This window comes from Cryptomeria japonica, unplaced genomic scaffold (genome assembly GCF_030272615.1).
Source record: "Cryptomeria japonica unplaced genomic scaffold, Sugi_1.0 HiC_scaffold_201, whole genome shotgun sequence".
Taxonomy (NCBI): domain Eukaryota; kingdom Viridiplantae; phylum Streptophyta; class Pinopsida; order Cupressales; family Cupressaceae; genus Cryptomeria; species Cryptomeria japonica.
The window spans coordinates 33,701-49,530 of NW_026729023.1; the positions used below are offsets into that span (position 1 = coordinate 33,701).

General features: G+C 36.9%; 1 protein-coding gene across 1 annotated transcript; it reads left to right on the forward strand.

Moving 5' to 3' along the window:
- Positions 1-11,536: 11,536 nt before the first annotated feature.
- On the forward strand, positions 11,537-12,720 carry LOC131868257 (UDP-glycosyltransferase 83A1-like). Its single transcript, XM_059215602.1, has 3 exons — positions 11,537-11,629; positions 11,941-12,441; positions 12,547-12,720. Exons 1-3 carry the CDS (start codon positions 11,537-11,539, stop codon positions 12,718-12,720), a joined length of 768 nt encoding a protein of 255 aa, XP_059071585.1.
- The last annotated feature ends 3,110 nt before the right edge of the window (positions 12,721-15,830 follow it).

Consider the following 15,830-nt stretch of genomic DNA (forward strand, 5'->3'; position numbering starts at 1 on the left):
TCCAATCATTTAATCAGTTCCATCTCATCAGCTTCCTTCATTAAATAATGCATATAAACATTTAATGCATTCTGTTATAGCTCGGTTACAACTCGGTTACAACTCGATAAATACTAAACTTCACTCGGTAGACATTCCACCTTCATCAACCGATAGCGATAACGTTAGGGTTTATCGACTAGGTTCTTTGCTTGGTAACATAGTATAGTATTAACCTTACAATTTACAACATATGTATGATGTTAAAACAATCTAAACATCATGATCTCATCATTGTCTGACTCGATAATAGTTGCCCATTGAATACCTTATTCATCCCCTTATTCATCATATTCTTTCCTATGTCTTTTACTGACATCTTTATATTCTTCAAATCATATTTCTCAAGATATGGCAACATCACACTGAATTAGAAAATCAATTTTTTGACATCAATGACAAAATAAGAATATCAAGACAGTAAACATCCTTAATCAATTATATCCATAATCATCAACAACCTTCTCAATATCCTTTATTGAAATGTCAGCAATCCTTCATTGTTTGTTATAGTGCCAAATGCTAACAATCTCCCCCTTTGGCATTGATGGCAAAACCAATTGATTTGACCTTAAAAGATTTAGATTGCTGTGATTTTCTGAAATGCTGAAATGCTCTCTTGCTCTCAATAGATTTTCTCCCCCATACTTTAGACTTCTCCTATTTTTAGTCTTCTTTCCAATCTTCAGTCTTCTCCCCTTTCTCAATTTTCTTCCCCTTTGACAACAATGCCAAAAAAAGAACTAAAACATAATTTCTTCATGTATGAAGTGAATTCCTACTATAATGTGTCAATTGAGTCTCGGTCAAAGCATTTTGTCTTCAATTTCTGTTCCCTATATGGTATCTTGTACACCTTTAGAAAACATCCTAAAGTGTGTAAATCAACATCAACTCCTAAAAGATATTCGTTAGAGTCATCGGATTGATGCTTTCACCGAACTTGGTCAGTGAGTAGAAGATAGGGGTAGGACCCCTAACTTACTTCTGAGATATTCAAAAGTGTGCCTTGGTAGTGGTTTGGTGAAGACATCTGCTATTTGTTCCTTTGTGCTAACATACTCCAACACCACTTTCTTCTTTTGAGCTTCTTCTCTAAGATAATGATATTTGATAGAGATGTGCTTTGTCTTAGAGTGCATAACAGGATTCTTTGAAATATTAATGGCACTAGTATTTCACAGAATATAGTTACTTGCTTGGCAACTTTCTCATTTATACCTTCCAACAATTGTTTGATCCATGCAATGTTGGTACAATTCAATGCCACAGCAACGTTTTCAGCTTCTGCTGTTGATTGTGAAACACATCCTTGTTTCTTGCTAAGCCAACTCACTAAACTTTCTCCTAAAAAGAAATCTCCTCCACTTGTGCTTTTTTTGTCATAAATGTTGCCTACCCAATCAGCATCAGTATAAACTTTTAAATCAAAATCATTTCCTTTCTGATATACTAAGCCATAATCTTTAGTGCCTTTCAAGTATCTAAAAATTCTTTTGCTTGCTGTCATGTGTGTTTCCTTAGGATCTGTAGAGAATCTTGCAACTATACCTACTGCATGTGCTATATCTGGTCTGTTGTGAACAACATATTGTAGCTTTCCAATCATGGATCGGTAAAGTGTCTCATCAACAGATGCAGATTCATTATTCTTTGATAATTTACAGTTGGTAGTCATAGGAGTACTTACTAGTTTTGAATCCTCCATTCCAAATTTCTTCAAGATTTCTTTTATGTACTTGGATTGAGTAATAAAAATCTCATTTTTCAGTTGTAGTATCTGTAAACCTATAAAATACTTTATCTCACCGATTAATGACATCTCAAATTCTTTGATCATTTCATTTCCAAAGTTCTTGCATAAATAGTCATTTCCACAAAATATAATATCATCAACAAATATGGCTGAGATCAGTATTCCATTTTCATCATTCTTCATGTACATATTGTTGTTCTCACTTGTCCTTATAAAACCAATCTTAATCAAATAAGAGTGCAATCTTTCATACCATTCTCTAGGTGCTTGTTTCAAACCATATAAAGCTTTGTTCAATTTACATACCTGATCTTTATTCTTGTCTTCAACAAATCCTTCAGGTTGTTCAATAAAAACTTCTTCTTCTAATATTCCATTCATAAATGTAGATTTGACATCCATTTGATATACCTTGAAGTTTTTGAAAGCAGGATATGCCAACAATGTTCTTACTCCTTCAAGTCTAGCAATAGGTGCAAAAGTTTCACCACAATCAATTCCTTCTTCTTGAGCATAACCTTTGCAAACTAGTCTTGCTTTGTTTCGAATGACCTCTCCTTTTTCATTTAGCTTATTTCTAAAAATCCACTTTGTACCGATTACATTTTTGTCCTTCGGTCTTGGAATTAGTGTCCATGTGTCATTCTTCTTGATTTGATCAATCTCTTCTGTCATAACATTTATCCAATCTTCACTATTAAGTGTCTCTTTCACTATTCTCGGTTCAAATTCAGATATCAAACATGTGTTCTGTCTCAGCTTGTTCCTTGTCATCACTGGATCATCCTTATCTCCTATAATTTGACTTGGTGCATGATGTCTTCTGACATACTTGGCTAATATAGGCTCGGTAGGCTCTGTATGATCTTCTTCATCACTCGGTAACTAGATATTCTCTTCATTTTCTTCAACAGTCTTCTCGGTAAGACTTGTCGGTTGAACATAGACAAATTCATCATAGTCTTCTGGTTCCTTGGAATTTCCTTCATCATTTCTTTCTGCAAATTCATCAATTTTCACATTTGCACTTTCTACTATTTTGTTAGATGATTTGATCAGACATTTAAATGCTTTGCTTCTAGAAGAATAACCTAGAAATGTTCCTTCTTCACTTTTCTGATCAAACTTGCCATTTCTATCATCTTTGTGAACATAGCATCTACTTACAAAGATTTTAAAATAATTTACATTAGGTTTCTTGTCATACCAGATTTCATATGGTGTCTTCAAAGTACCTTTCTTCAATTGTACTCGGTTAAGGGTGTAAATTGCTGTGCTTATTGCTTCTCTCCAAAATGTTTGTGGCACTTTCTTTTCAATCATCAATGTTCTAGCACAATCCACAATAGATCTGTTTCTTCTCTCAGCTATTCCATTCTGTTGTGGAGTTCTCGGTGCAGAGACTTGTCTTTTAATACCATGATCATTGCAGAATAAGTTGAATTCATCAGATGTGAACTCTCCTCCTCTATCTGATCTAAGACATTTCAGTTGTCTTCCTGTTTCATTTTCAACTCTTTCCTTGTACCATTTAAACATTTGAAAAGCTTCTGACTTTTGTTTTAAAAACATTATTGACATCATCCTTGAATAGTCATCCACAAATAATATGAAATATTTATCACCATAATAACTTTGAACTTTCATAGGACCACAAAGATCAGTGTGCACAAGATCTAAAATTCCCTTAGAAGTGTAAGACTTACTTGTAAAGCTTGATCTTGTCATCTTACCCATCTGGCATCCTCGGCACATAGCATTCTCAGGTTTTTCAAGACTCGGTAGACCTCTTACTTGGTGCTTCTTACCTATTTTGATCAAATTATCAAAATTTACATGACAAAACCTTTTATGCCATAACTAGGTATCATCTATCTTTGCATACAAACACTTGTTACGAGTTGAGTCAAGGTGAAATGTGTTACCTTTTTTCTGTGTCCCGGTAGCAGCTAACTTTCCATTCTTGTCATGAGCTTTGACAATTCCTTTCTGAAATTCTATTCGGTAACCTGTGTTGTTTAGCTGTGCTACACTCAACAAATTGTATTTCAAACCTTCAACCCTATAAACATCATTACATTTAGCATTGTCAAGAAGTGTTATAGATCCTTTACCTTTCACCGGACATGGTGCATCATTACCAAATTTAACATAGCCTCCATCATAATCTTCTAATATAACAAACTTGTGTTTATCTCCTATCATATGATGTGAGCATCCACTATCTATGATCCAAGAATCATTAGTATTTATGTGAGATATTAGGGCTTTTTCTTCATACCTTTCTTCATCTGATCCATCTTTGATAGCCACATAAACTACTTCCTCTGTATCAGTTTCATCTGATTTATCATCATTGGATTCCTCATCAGCTATTAAGCGTGTCTTTCTATCTCTTCTTCTGAAGTCTCGATGTCCTCTGTAATGATTATCTTTCTGTCTGTCATCTCGGTAATCTCTCTTTTCAGTACAATCTTTGTCAAGACAATTAGAAGCTATATGTCCTATTTTATCACAATTGAAACATTTCAAAGGTAGTTTTCCTTTATACTTACCTTTGCCTCTAGGTAACCTTCTAGCTAATAGTGCTTCAAACTCTTCCTGCTTTCTGATTTCCTCATACAGTTTGTGTACTTCTTCCATGTTCTTACGAAATCTTTCACTTGCTCCACTGTGATCTCTTTCAGAGTACTTATACTTTATTTCATTGTAATCATTAGATTCATCAAGATGAAAAGAACTAAATGCAGATTCAACTCTATTTACCGAAGATCCACTATTATCAAAGTTACTTAACTCAAATGCATGTAGCTTACCAATAGTAGCATCTAAAGAAATTGGCATATTAGGTATAGATCTCAATTCATTGATTGCAGAGACTCGCATTGCATAAGCTGGTAGAAGGGTTCTTAACAACTTACTTGTTATATCCTTTTCTTCAATAGTTCCACCTGCTCCTTTGATTTGATTGTCAATCTCCTTTAGTCTTGTACTATACTGAGTTATCTTCTCACCTTCATTCATCCTCATGGATTCAAGTTGTCCTCTTAGACTATCTACTTTTTCTCTTTGAACATGTTCATCTCCTTCATACACAGATATGAGCTTATCCCACATAGCCTTTGCATCATTGCAACCTTCTAGGTCATTAAACTCTGAATTGGTCAATGAAGATGTTATTTCAATCATTGCTTGAATATGTTCTTGCTTTGCCTTTATCTCTTCCATTGTCAATGGATCGGTGCTCAGTGTAACAAAATTGTTCTCCAAATAGTATACAACATATTCTCCAACTCCTGATGATGCAGCTTCATCCTTTTCTGCCATGTAGAGAAACTTGACTTGTTCAGCTTCGGTGCATCCCTCTTATACATCTTTGGATCTTCAACTCAAGTGCCTTTAAACTTTCTTCTGGAGTCCAAAGCTCTGATACCAATTGATAGTTCTGATACTAAATGTAAGTATAGATCCCATAACCAACAAGATGAGAGGGGGGGGGGGGTGAATCATACAAACTTAATCTTCCATAAAAACATCAGATTCAACCTCGGTAACATATACTTTAGTAATATAACAAAAAATGTTAAACATGCAAACTCAAAAGCATATAAACATCATAAACCTCATAACACCAGATTTAACGTGGAAACCCAAATAGGGAAAAACCACTGTGGGATTTTGGACCCACTAAGAAATATACTCTTCTAGAGTATGCTTGGTTAAAAGCAAATCTTGTTAAAGATTACAAACACATTGCTAGATGTGACCCAGTTAAGGGATTTCCCTCAGATCTGTTAGGATCTTCACCTTGTTAGAAGTGACCTTGTTAAAGGATTTCAAACACTCAATCAGAATGTCACCTTGTTAGAGGGTTTTACAAATAAGACTGTTAAGTCCACTCGGTTAAGAGATTTTCTGTCACTTTCACAAAATAACAGTAATAAAAATCTATCTGCAACTTCACATCTAAAATGCTAAACTAGCTTCTTATTTGTTCAATACAATCTAGACATAGAACTAATCTTGTCCATCTACTGGGCTTCTATACTTTGTTTTTCAAAATAGGTCTTCAAGCTTTAGTGCTCGGTAATCACTATGTAGTATCCCTATGCATACACTTGCCCACATACATTGTTTATCAATAGTTTCCTATTTATAAACAATTAGCTAAGCGCTTAATCTCCTTGATCACATTTCCCATGATCAATCATAGCCATCAGATCTTCAAACTTGACCAGGTTCAATGCATCTTTCGATCTAAAAATGTTTTACCCTGCCTTGGAACTTATGCTAGGGTATTGCGGTTCAATCTGAACTGTAGATCTTCCTGCCGATCTTCCATTGCCATAGATTCTTAACAAACTATATTTACGGCATACCAATCATTTAATCAGTTCCAGCTCATTAGCTTCCTTCATTAAATAACGCATGTAAACATTTAATGCATTATGTTACAGCTCGGTTACAACACGGTAAATACTAAACTTCACTCGGTAGACATTTCGCCTTCATTAACCGATAGAGATAACCTTAGGGTTTACCGAATAGGTTCCTTACGGTTTACCGACTAGGTTCTTTGCTTGGTAACATAGTATAGTATTAACCTTACAATTTACAACATATGTATGATGTTAAAACAATCTAAACATCATGATCTCATCATTGTCTGACTCGGTAATAGTTGCCCATTGAATACCTTATTCATCCCCTTATTCATCATATTCTTTCCTATGTCTTTTACTGACATCTTTATATTCTTCAAATCATATTTCTCAAGATATGGCAACATCATACTGAATTTGTTCTGCATGACACCCAACTTCTCTCTGAAGAAGATGAATTTTGCTTTCCCCAATGCCTTTGTCAGAATGTCTGCTACCTATTGATTTGTAGGTATAAACTGTAGCTGAACAACTTCACGCTATACACAATCTCTGATGAAGTGATACCTGATGTCTATATGTTTCGACCTATCATGAAACACCAGATTCTCAGTCAACTTAATGCAACTCTAATTGTTGCAGTGTATCACTATAGTCTCCACCTTCTGACCAAACAAGGCTACTAGCAACTTTCGAAGGCATATAGCTTCACATGTCGCCATGCTAGCTGCTATGTATTCTGACTCTGCAGAACTTAGAGCCACAGACTTCTACTTCCTGCTGAACCAAGAGACAACTCCTGATCCTAGACTGAAACAACACCCTAAAGTGCTCCTCTTGTCTGTTGTACTGCCTACCCAATCTGCGTTAGTATAGCCCATCAACTTGATTCCTTCACCTTGAACATATCTAATCCCATACTCGATTGTACCTCACAAATAATGCAGCACATGCTTTGTCGTTGTCCATTGCACTCCCTTTGGTTCAACCATGAACTAACTAAGAGAGTTAACTGCAAAAGATATATCTGGCCTGGTGTTGACCAAATACATGAGAGAACCAATCAACTACCTGGATAATGTGGGATCTACATCCTTCTCCCTAGATGTATCTACCTTCCTCCAATTCATGATCATAGGTGTAGACATGGCTTTGCAATCTTCCATCCTGAACCTTTTCAAGATTTCAATGCAGTATTTCCCTTGTCCAAGGAAAATCTCTCCATTTGTCTGCCATACCTCCATGCCTGGAAAGTAGTGCATAAGTCCCAAATCCTTCATCTCGAACTCTACTACAAGGTCCCTCTTGCACTCTTCTATGAGTCCTAGTGAACCTGTTAGAAACAAGTCATCCACATATAGAACAAGAATGAAAATCTCACCCCCAACCACCAAGTAGTAGAGATTAGCATCCGCGTCACTCTTCAGAAATCCCATTTCCTGCAAGTAACTATCAATGTGCTCATACCACACTCTGGGAGCCTGCTTGAGTCCATACAAAGCTCTCTTTAATCTACACACGTGGGTCTCTTTGTTGTGTGCTACAGAGCCTTCTGGTTGTTCTATGTATACCTCCTCTTTCAAATCACCATTGAGGAACGTTGTCTTGACATCCATTTGATGGATCTGCCATCCCATTTGTGTTGAAATTGAGATTACAGCTCGTATAGAAGTATACCTGGCAACTGGAGCAAATGTCTCCTCATAGTCTATTCCCTCCTTCTGAGAGAACCCTTTTTCCACAAACCTTGCCTTGTATTTCTCGATGCTACCATCTGCACCGTGCTTGATCTTATAGATCCAACGTGATCCAACTACAGCCCTATCTGTTGGTCTAGGCACTACCTCCCAAACATCATTCTGCATAATTGAAGTATACTCCTCAACCATAGCATCTTGCCACACTTGATGTTGTGCAGCCTCCTGATAGCTAGAAGGTTCACTATCTACCAACTGACTAACTAATGCAACATAGTCATCAAACTTGACTGGTTGTTTCCATTATCCTAGGAGTACCCACTAACTCTTGAGTATTTCTTTGTGTCTGCTGAACCTTACGATTGTTGTTGCCAACAGTAGAAGATGAAATATCAACCTCCATGTCTTCTTGATGCATCTCTTCTTGCACCTGTTGCTCCATACTCTAAGAACTCTCACCTCCTGAGCCTATGCTTGTACTAGTAACTGTACTAGAGCTTTGCTGACCTTGATTCGATTGAGTGATCCTTGGAGCTTGTGTTGGCTACTCACTCTGATCATCTGCTGGCAAATCTCTGGACCTTCTAAATGCCTTGTCCTCCATGAACTTGACATCACATCGAACAATAATCCGCCTGGTCCCTAGAATGAATATCTAATATGCCTTTGAGGTTTCACTATACCCCACAAAGTACCCTCTTTCTACAGTTTGATCTAACTTGGTACATGTATCCTTTGGAATGTGACAATATGCCAAACTCCCAAAGATCCTGAAGTGACTAACATCTGGCTTCTTCCCAGTGAATGCTTCCTCTGGTGTCATCTTCCCTAGCACCTTATGTGGAACCCTGTTTTGTATGTATACTGCCGTACTACATGCTTCTGCCCATAAGTAATGGGGTAGGTCCTGATCATGTAGCATAGCCCTTGCTACCTCCGATATGGATCGATTCTTCCTCTCAGCAACCCCATTCTGTTGTGGGTTGTAAGGAATAGTCCACTCTCTTTTGATTCCTTCCCTGGTACAAAACTCTTGGAATTCATTCCCTTTGTACTCGCCTCCATTGTCTGACCGAAGAACCTTTATCTTCCTTCCTGTCAAGTTCTCCACAAGAGCCTTGAACTCTTGGAAGCGACTGAAAACCTCATCCTTGGTCTTCAAGAAGTATATCCAGGTCTTGCTGGAGAAATCATCAATAAAAGTACTAAAGTACTCATACCCTCTGAGAGATTTCGTCAACATTGGTCCACATACATCTGAATGTACTAGATCAAGAACACCCTTGGATCTAGTGTCACTCCTTGGAAAAGTTGCTTTCACAAACTTCTCCAACACACATCCCTTACATACATCATCATGCTCTGTGCTCACCTCTGGAACACCTGTCACAATCTCATGAAGCAATTTAAGTGCTCCATGATGTATATGGCCCATCCTCCTATGCCATAGCTCTCCAAGATCTCTAGGATTACTGCTGCTCATGAGTACCTTAGGAGTATCAAACTGCAACCTATAAAGTCGACCACTCCTAACTCCAATAGCTATGGGTGATTTCCAATCCTTATGCTTAATCAATACATTTGCCTCTCTAAAGAGTACATTGTACCCTTTGTCCCGAAGGATAGATATAGAAATCAAATTCATCCCTAAGCCTGGAACATGCAACACATCATGAAGAGGAATCATCTTACCATTCTCCCTCTGAAACTGAACAGTCCCTTTCCCAACTGAGTTGAGTTTGGACATGTTTCCCATAGAGATCTGGATTCTGGTGCTCTCCTCCTTATAACTGGAGAAGTATTCTCTAACTCCTGTCATATGAAATGACGCCCCACTATCTATGTACCAAACACTCTGTGAGGTTGAGCTAACCATACATGCTATGAGTGCAAACTCATCTTCCATTCTATTCGAGAGCTCATCTGCACTTGCTGAAGCTGCAACTTGCTTCTTGCCTTTCTTGTCATTCTTCTTCCTTTCTGGGCAATCGTTGACATAGTGGCCAAACTCGTGACAGCCGTAGCACTTGATCTTCAACAAGTCTTTCTTCTTCTTCTCACCTTGAGGATTTGATCCTTTGCTGGACCCCTTCTTTGCTTTTCCTTTACCCGCTAGGGCAACGTTCTCCTGTTCTGCCTCACTTTTATGACTCTTATTGTTGGCTCCATTGACAAGGCTTAGTCTAAGCTCCTCCTGAGTGAAGTCACTCCAAAGTCGATCCCAACTTGGTAAGGTGTCTCATCCAATCACAACTTGAACAAAGACATCCCACTGCTTAGAAAACCCATTTAGGGCTATTCGTACTAGCTCATCATCACTTGGTTTATCTCCAATAGCTGCTAACTCATCCTTGACAAGTCTGAGTCTGGTGAGGTAACTCGTCACGTCTTCTCCCTTATTCATTCAGGTATTCCTCAGCTTTTCTCTGAGAATCAGCTTCTGATTAGTGGTAGCATTCTGGTACAGATTTAGAATGACATCCCACATCTTCTTTGTAGTATCTAACTCAGCAATATGTGGAACAATATGGTCCTTGACACCATCAAGGATTAGCCTCCTCGCCTTGGAATCATCCTTCTTGTATGCTGCAAGCCGTGTTGCATCTATAGGTATAGTCACAACAGTGGTAACATATTCCTTGATACCATTCTCTTCTAGCAATAAAGAAATTCTGGCTTTCCAGACACCAAAATTAGAGGCTCCATCCAATCTGTCTTGATCTCTTAAACCAACTGAGGCCATCTCAAAGGTTAAAGCAAATAAAAATTCTAAAGAGGTTAAACTAGGTTTTATAAACCCTTAGTTTCCTTTGCCTAGGGTAAATCTCTTCTACCCTTAACTTAGCTCTGATACCATGTGAAAAATCTATTACAATTACTGATTATTATCCTCCTATCTTTGATAGATTATTTGAGTAAAAAATACTGGAAAATGACACAACTGTAATTTCACAAACTCATATGAATGCGCAACACAATGAACACAATATTTTTGAACAATTGTCCCTGGAAAAACCCCAAAGGGAAAACCAATACTGCAGATGAGGAATATATATTAACTACAACAAATCAAGAGATACAAATACTGTTTGCCTGTTACTGGTAGAGCTTCGACGACCTCCCAATTTCTTCTGCTGAGATTCCACCCCGCTACTATCCTAACGCTATCATTGCACCCTTGCTAACACTACAAGACTACTTGCTAACACTACAAATTCTTCACACAATTCATTCATTCATTCATCGTTTTCCAAATGCCCCCTGACCCCCTTATATACTACTTTCGTTGGAAAACCAACAGCCGAGATTAATTCTCACTCAATGGCTCAGATTAAAAACAACTAAACAACCCTAACCAAATTGGTTGCTAGAAGTTTCTAAAAAGAGTCAAATAATTAATTAGAATTGTTTGAACTCTAACTACATTTGTTAGCAAACAATTATTTACTAATTATTTAGCAAATAGACAAACAGCTGTCCAAGCTAACAAACTAACAAACACTCTTCTCATCCCTTTTCCTTTTCAGGGTCACATTAATCCTATGATGCAACTTTGGAAGCTCGTCTCCCATGGATTCCTCCTCACTTTCCTCAACTCCCACACCAACCATAACCGCATACTCACAGCCAACACTCCAAATTCCTTCTTTGATAACATCCGAATGATATCCGTTCCCTTTGAATTTCCACCTATGGATACTCTGGAAGGCGTTGAAAATGGAATTGAGGCATTGGCAAAGGACACGGGGCCTTCCGTAATTGATAGTCATTCAGGAAATAAACGCCAGGGAAGAAGAAAACAAGATCACCTGTATATTTGCAGACGTCTGGATGTGCTTTGGCTTACAACCGGTAGCCACGCTCCATAACCTTCCTCTCGCCGCTTTTCACACAGCTCTTGTTTCACTCTTCGCCATTCGCTACTTTAGTGCCCATCTGGTCTCGCTTGGCATCCTTCATTCTGATGGTAACATATAATCATTACTCTTTCAATCGATTTTATTATTTATTTCATGATGTGAACGATATTTATAAACCTCTTTATCTTTGTGGGTTTTATGTGAAGGAATTCCAAAGAAAAATAAAAAAACAAAATATCTCCCCTCCATGCCGGCGCTGCGTTCTGGAGATCTTCCGTGGTCGTGGGCAGGGGAAATACATGATTCGGAAAGGGATTCGCATGGCAGAGGATGTCAAGCACATCAAATGGGTCCTCTTCAATTCTTTCTTAGAGATTGAAGCTCCAGTAGACGAAACGTTGTCCAAAGATGTGGGCGTTTATCCAATAGGTCCTCTAATTCCTCCTGAGTTTTTCCATAGCAGGACGGTCACGAAGGTCCTTCCAAGCTTCTGGAAAAATGACACAGAATGCTTACAGTGGTTAGATAAACAGTGTGCTCACTCTGTGATCTACATATCTTTTCGAAGTTTGGTAGTTCTGAGTGAAAAGCAATTGGAAGAACTTGCTCTGGGAGTGGAGGCCACACAGAGACCGTTTCTATGGATTGTACGTTCTGATCTAGTGAAAGCAAGCAAAGCTATTTTACCTGCTGGTTTCTTGGAGCGAGTGAGAGATAGGGGTTGCATAGTTTCGTGGGCGCCACAATTAGAGGTGTTATCTCATCCCTCCATAGCTTGTTTTGTGACTCACTGTGGATGGAATTCCGTGCAGGAAAGCATCACCATGGGCGTGTCCATGCTTTGTTGGCCTTACCATGCAGACCAGTTTGTTAACCGCACGTATGTTGTGGATGTGTGGAAATTGTGTCTGCCATTGCATGCGAATAGCCAAAGAATTATAGAGCAGGGGGAGTTTGTGAAAGGTGTAGAGATTTTACTGGAATAAGAACAAGGCGTGGAGATCAGAGAGGAAGCGAGAAAATTGAAGATAATTGCTCGGGATGCAATCAAGGACGGGGGCTCCTCATGGAATAACTTTAATCTATTTGTCACAGCCATGAAGCGACAACAAAATGAATGAATTGCTTTCTGAAGCGATTGTTTTGTTTCACTTGGCTCCTTTTCTTGCATGAAGCAATACTTTTATCCTGTTAAGGTGTCTCGTGTCGTACTCCCACATAGGTGATAAGGTGTCCCTTGTGTCGTACTTCCACATAGGTTATGTCATCCATGTTGTTACAAGACACTCTTGTTCAGCAACCTATCATAGAATACAAGAAAAATGATGTGATAAAGGCTATTTTGTTAAAAATGGACCTTACTTAGTAACCATGTTTTCATTTTGCCAACTCTTCATGTAGAAAGTGAAGGGTGTAAATGCTATGTATTTTCATCAAAGTTCATGTTTTTATTTTATCAATTAAAAATATAAATGTGTTTTCAGCATTGCTGTTGGGTTGAGTTTTGTATGTAGAGTGTTGATAATATAATTAAAAAAAAAAAAAAAAAAAGCCGAAAAAAATTATACAAGATGTAGAAATATAGAATTCACCAAATTACCAAATTATAATATGATCAATCATCCATTTTCTAAAAATATTATAATAAAATATAGCAATTAGATCTATAAAGGGAATGTTAGAGTGAAAGCAATGGTGAATATGGTTGCTAAAAAAGGTTAAATAATGAACCAAAAAATGTCAAGAAAGATATTCTTATAAAGAATCTATAGGAAAAACTAATAGAAGTAGATAATGAGATATAAAAATTAAGATAATGCACTCAAAAAAATTAAACCTAAAAAAACTTATAGGGATAAAAGTATAGGGTTTGGGAATTAAACATTAATAATTCAAATTATTAAGAAAATTAAATGTATTATTAGAAAGAAATTAGTTATGAGAATTATCTTAAAATTTGATAAGAAAAAATGTTGTGAAAAATGTATGCGCTAAAATATCTTAACTAAAATAGTATTACTTCTTTTGTATTCTTTTGACAAATTGTACCTCTTACCTTGTGATTGAATCTTGATTATATCTTAAATAACATTCCTTGATTCAATCAGATCATTTGTGAAATAACGTTATACCTATCACTAGGGACTAGGGTACATTGCATGTGAATACTTTCCATAATTTAACCTTTCAGAGGCTCTTCTTTCACCCTTTCAAGCTCAAAGGAACTATCTTTAGCTTCCTCCTAGCATTGGCACATGCCATTTGAATAGCCAATGAAGTATACACAATACTTTTTAGTAATCAAAGATGCTCTAAAACAAGCACTATTACTAGCATGAGAAAGATATTTTTATGGCCAAGGATACTAGCCATTAGTTTTGGGAGTAGGATATGTGTGCACCACTTTGTTTAAATATGTGACCAAGATGGTAAGGTGTAATAGATGCCAAAGGTTTACAAGAAATATGAAATATATAAATACTTGACTAAAAATAACTTGAACTAAGGGTCCATTCCAATAGTAGGCCATTGATTTTATTACAAAAAATCACTAATAAACCTAGCAATATTTTAAAATGAATACTTGTAGCCAAAATTATTTTATCAAACGTGTTATATGAATTACTACAAAGAAAAATAATGCAAAACTTATAATGCATTTCTTACTAACTGATGTTACTCCTAGGTTTAGGGTGCCTCAAATAATCATTTCTAGTAATGTTATGTGTTTTAGAGCATATGAAAGAATTATATTCCAAAAAACATGGGATCAACATTACTTATTGATCTCCTTATCACCCTCAAGGAAATGGAAAAACTAAATATGATAAGAAAACTTTGATATTAGATTATCATTAGGACCTTAGAGCAAAATAATAGTAGAGTAGATAAATTTAAGGTTCTAGTCTAGATTGACATAATTAACTCTAAAAAGAATATAGGTAGAAGCCCTTTTGAATTATTATATGGGAAAAATACTACATTTCTTATAAATTTGGAGTTGTGTACCAAATCCTATGATACGTTGAAGTAATTGAAGAATATTTGATCACTTAAGGGTTCAACTATGGATCTAGGAGAGATTTAAAGTTCAAAGATATTAACAAGAAGGGACCTAATGAATCCATCCATGTGAAAATGCTTTATTTGAAGAGATTACATGTGGAAAAATACATTTCTAGTGAATCAAATAGACACTTTTCTTGAAAGATGTCCAAGATCCTATATAACATTATCCATTGAGCTCAAAACCACACCCTTTGACAAATCACATCAATTTTATATTGGTTATTCATTAAATGAGTTGAAAATATATTAAATATTGTAAATGTCACTTTTATATAAAGATTTTTCAATAATTTTATGCTAAAAAGTAATTTTGAGAAATTTGTTGACATGTGTATTGGGCATCCAATTGAATGGTTTTTGAATCAACAATAAGTTCCAAATTTTGGATCAAGAGGTTTTGTATATCTCTCTCTAAAAATTAGTTGAGAAATGTTAGATAGCTGAGAAATGTTAGACATAGTTAGAGAGTGTCTCCATCCAAGTACTTCCGCATGTTTGGATCCAGACCTAGTCATATTAAAATGAGAATTTTTTCTTTTATAGTGGCTTGCTTCAGTCAAACCCTCCAAGGGACCACCATGCAAAGGTAGGAGAGAACGAGATCCCTTGCTACTACCCACCACCTCAATAGGCATACTAGTGAAAAAGAACATAGAAAAATCTTCTAAACCAACGATGGAAGCAACATGGAGGAAATCCTTAGCTAAACCCACCTCCATAGGGCCGTCGAGGAGAATAGAACTAACATCACTACTAGGAACCATACCTAAAAGGATATAAGCCTTGAAAATTAGTCTCATAGAGGTGGAAACACCCAAACCATGGAGACCTGCAACTCCAATGAATGCCCAAAATCTCAACTAGAAGGAGATAAACCGAGGACCCACCTCAAACATAGCCAAAGGGGCATAAACACCTTCTAAGTAGAAAACACCATAAGCCACCAGAGACGAAACCCTAGGAGGGGGAAAAATTGAAGCACTTAAAGAAGAGAAAGAGTTTGAATAGATGAGCTCACTGAGACAAA

Excerpts from the sequence above, each read along its gene's own strand:
- LOC131868257 (XM_059215602.1), top strand. The coding sequence starts at position 11,537 with ATGATATCCGTTCCCTTTGAATTTCCACCTATGGATACTCTGGAAGGC. Across the intron at positions 11,630-11,940 it reads CAAAGGACACGGGGCCTTCC|GAATTCCAAAGAAAAATAAA; the intron begins GTAATTGATAGT and ends TTTTATGTGAAG. Across the intron at positions 12,442-12,546 it reads CTGCTGGTTTCTTGGAGCGA|GAAAGCATCACCATGGGCGT; the intron begins GTGAGAGATAGG and ends AATTCCGTGCAG.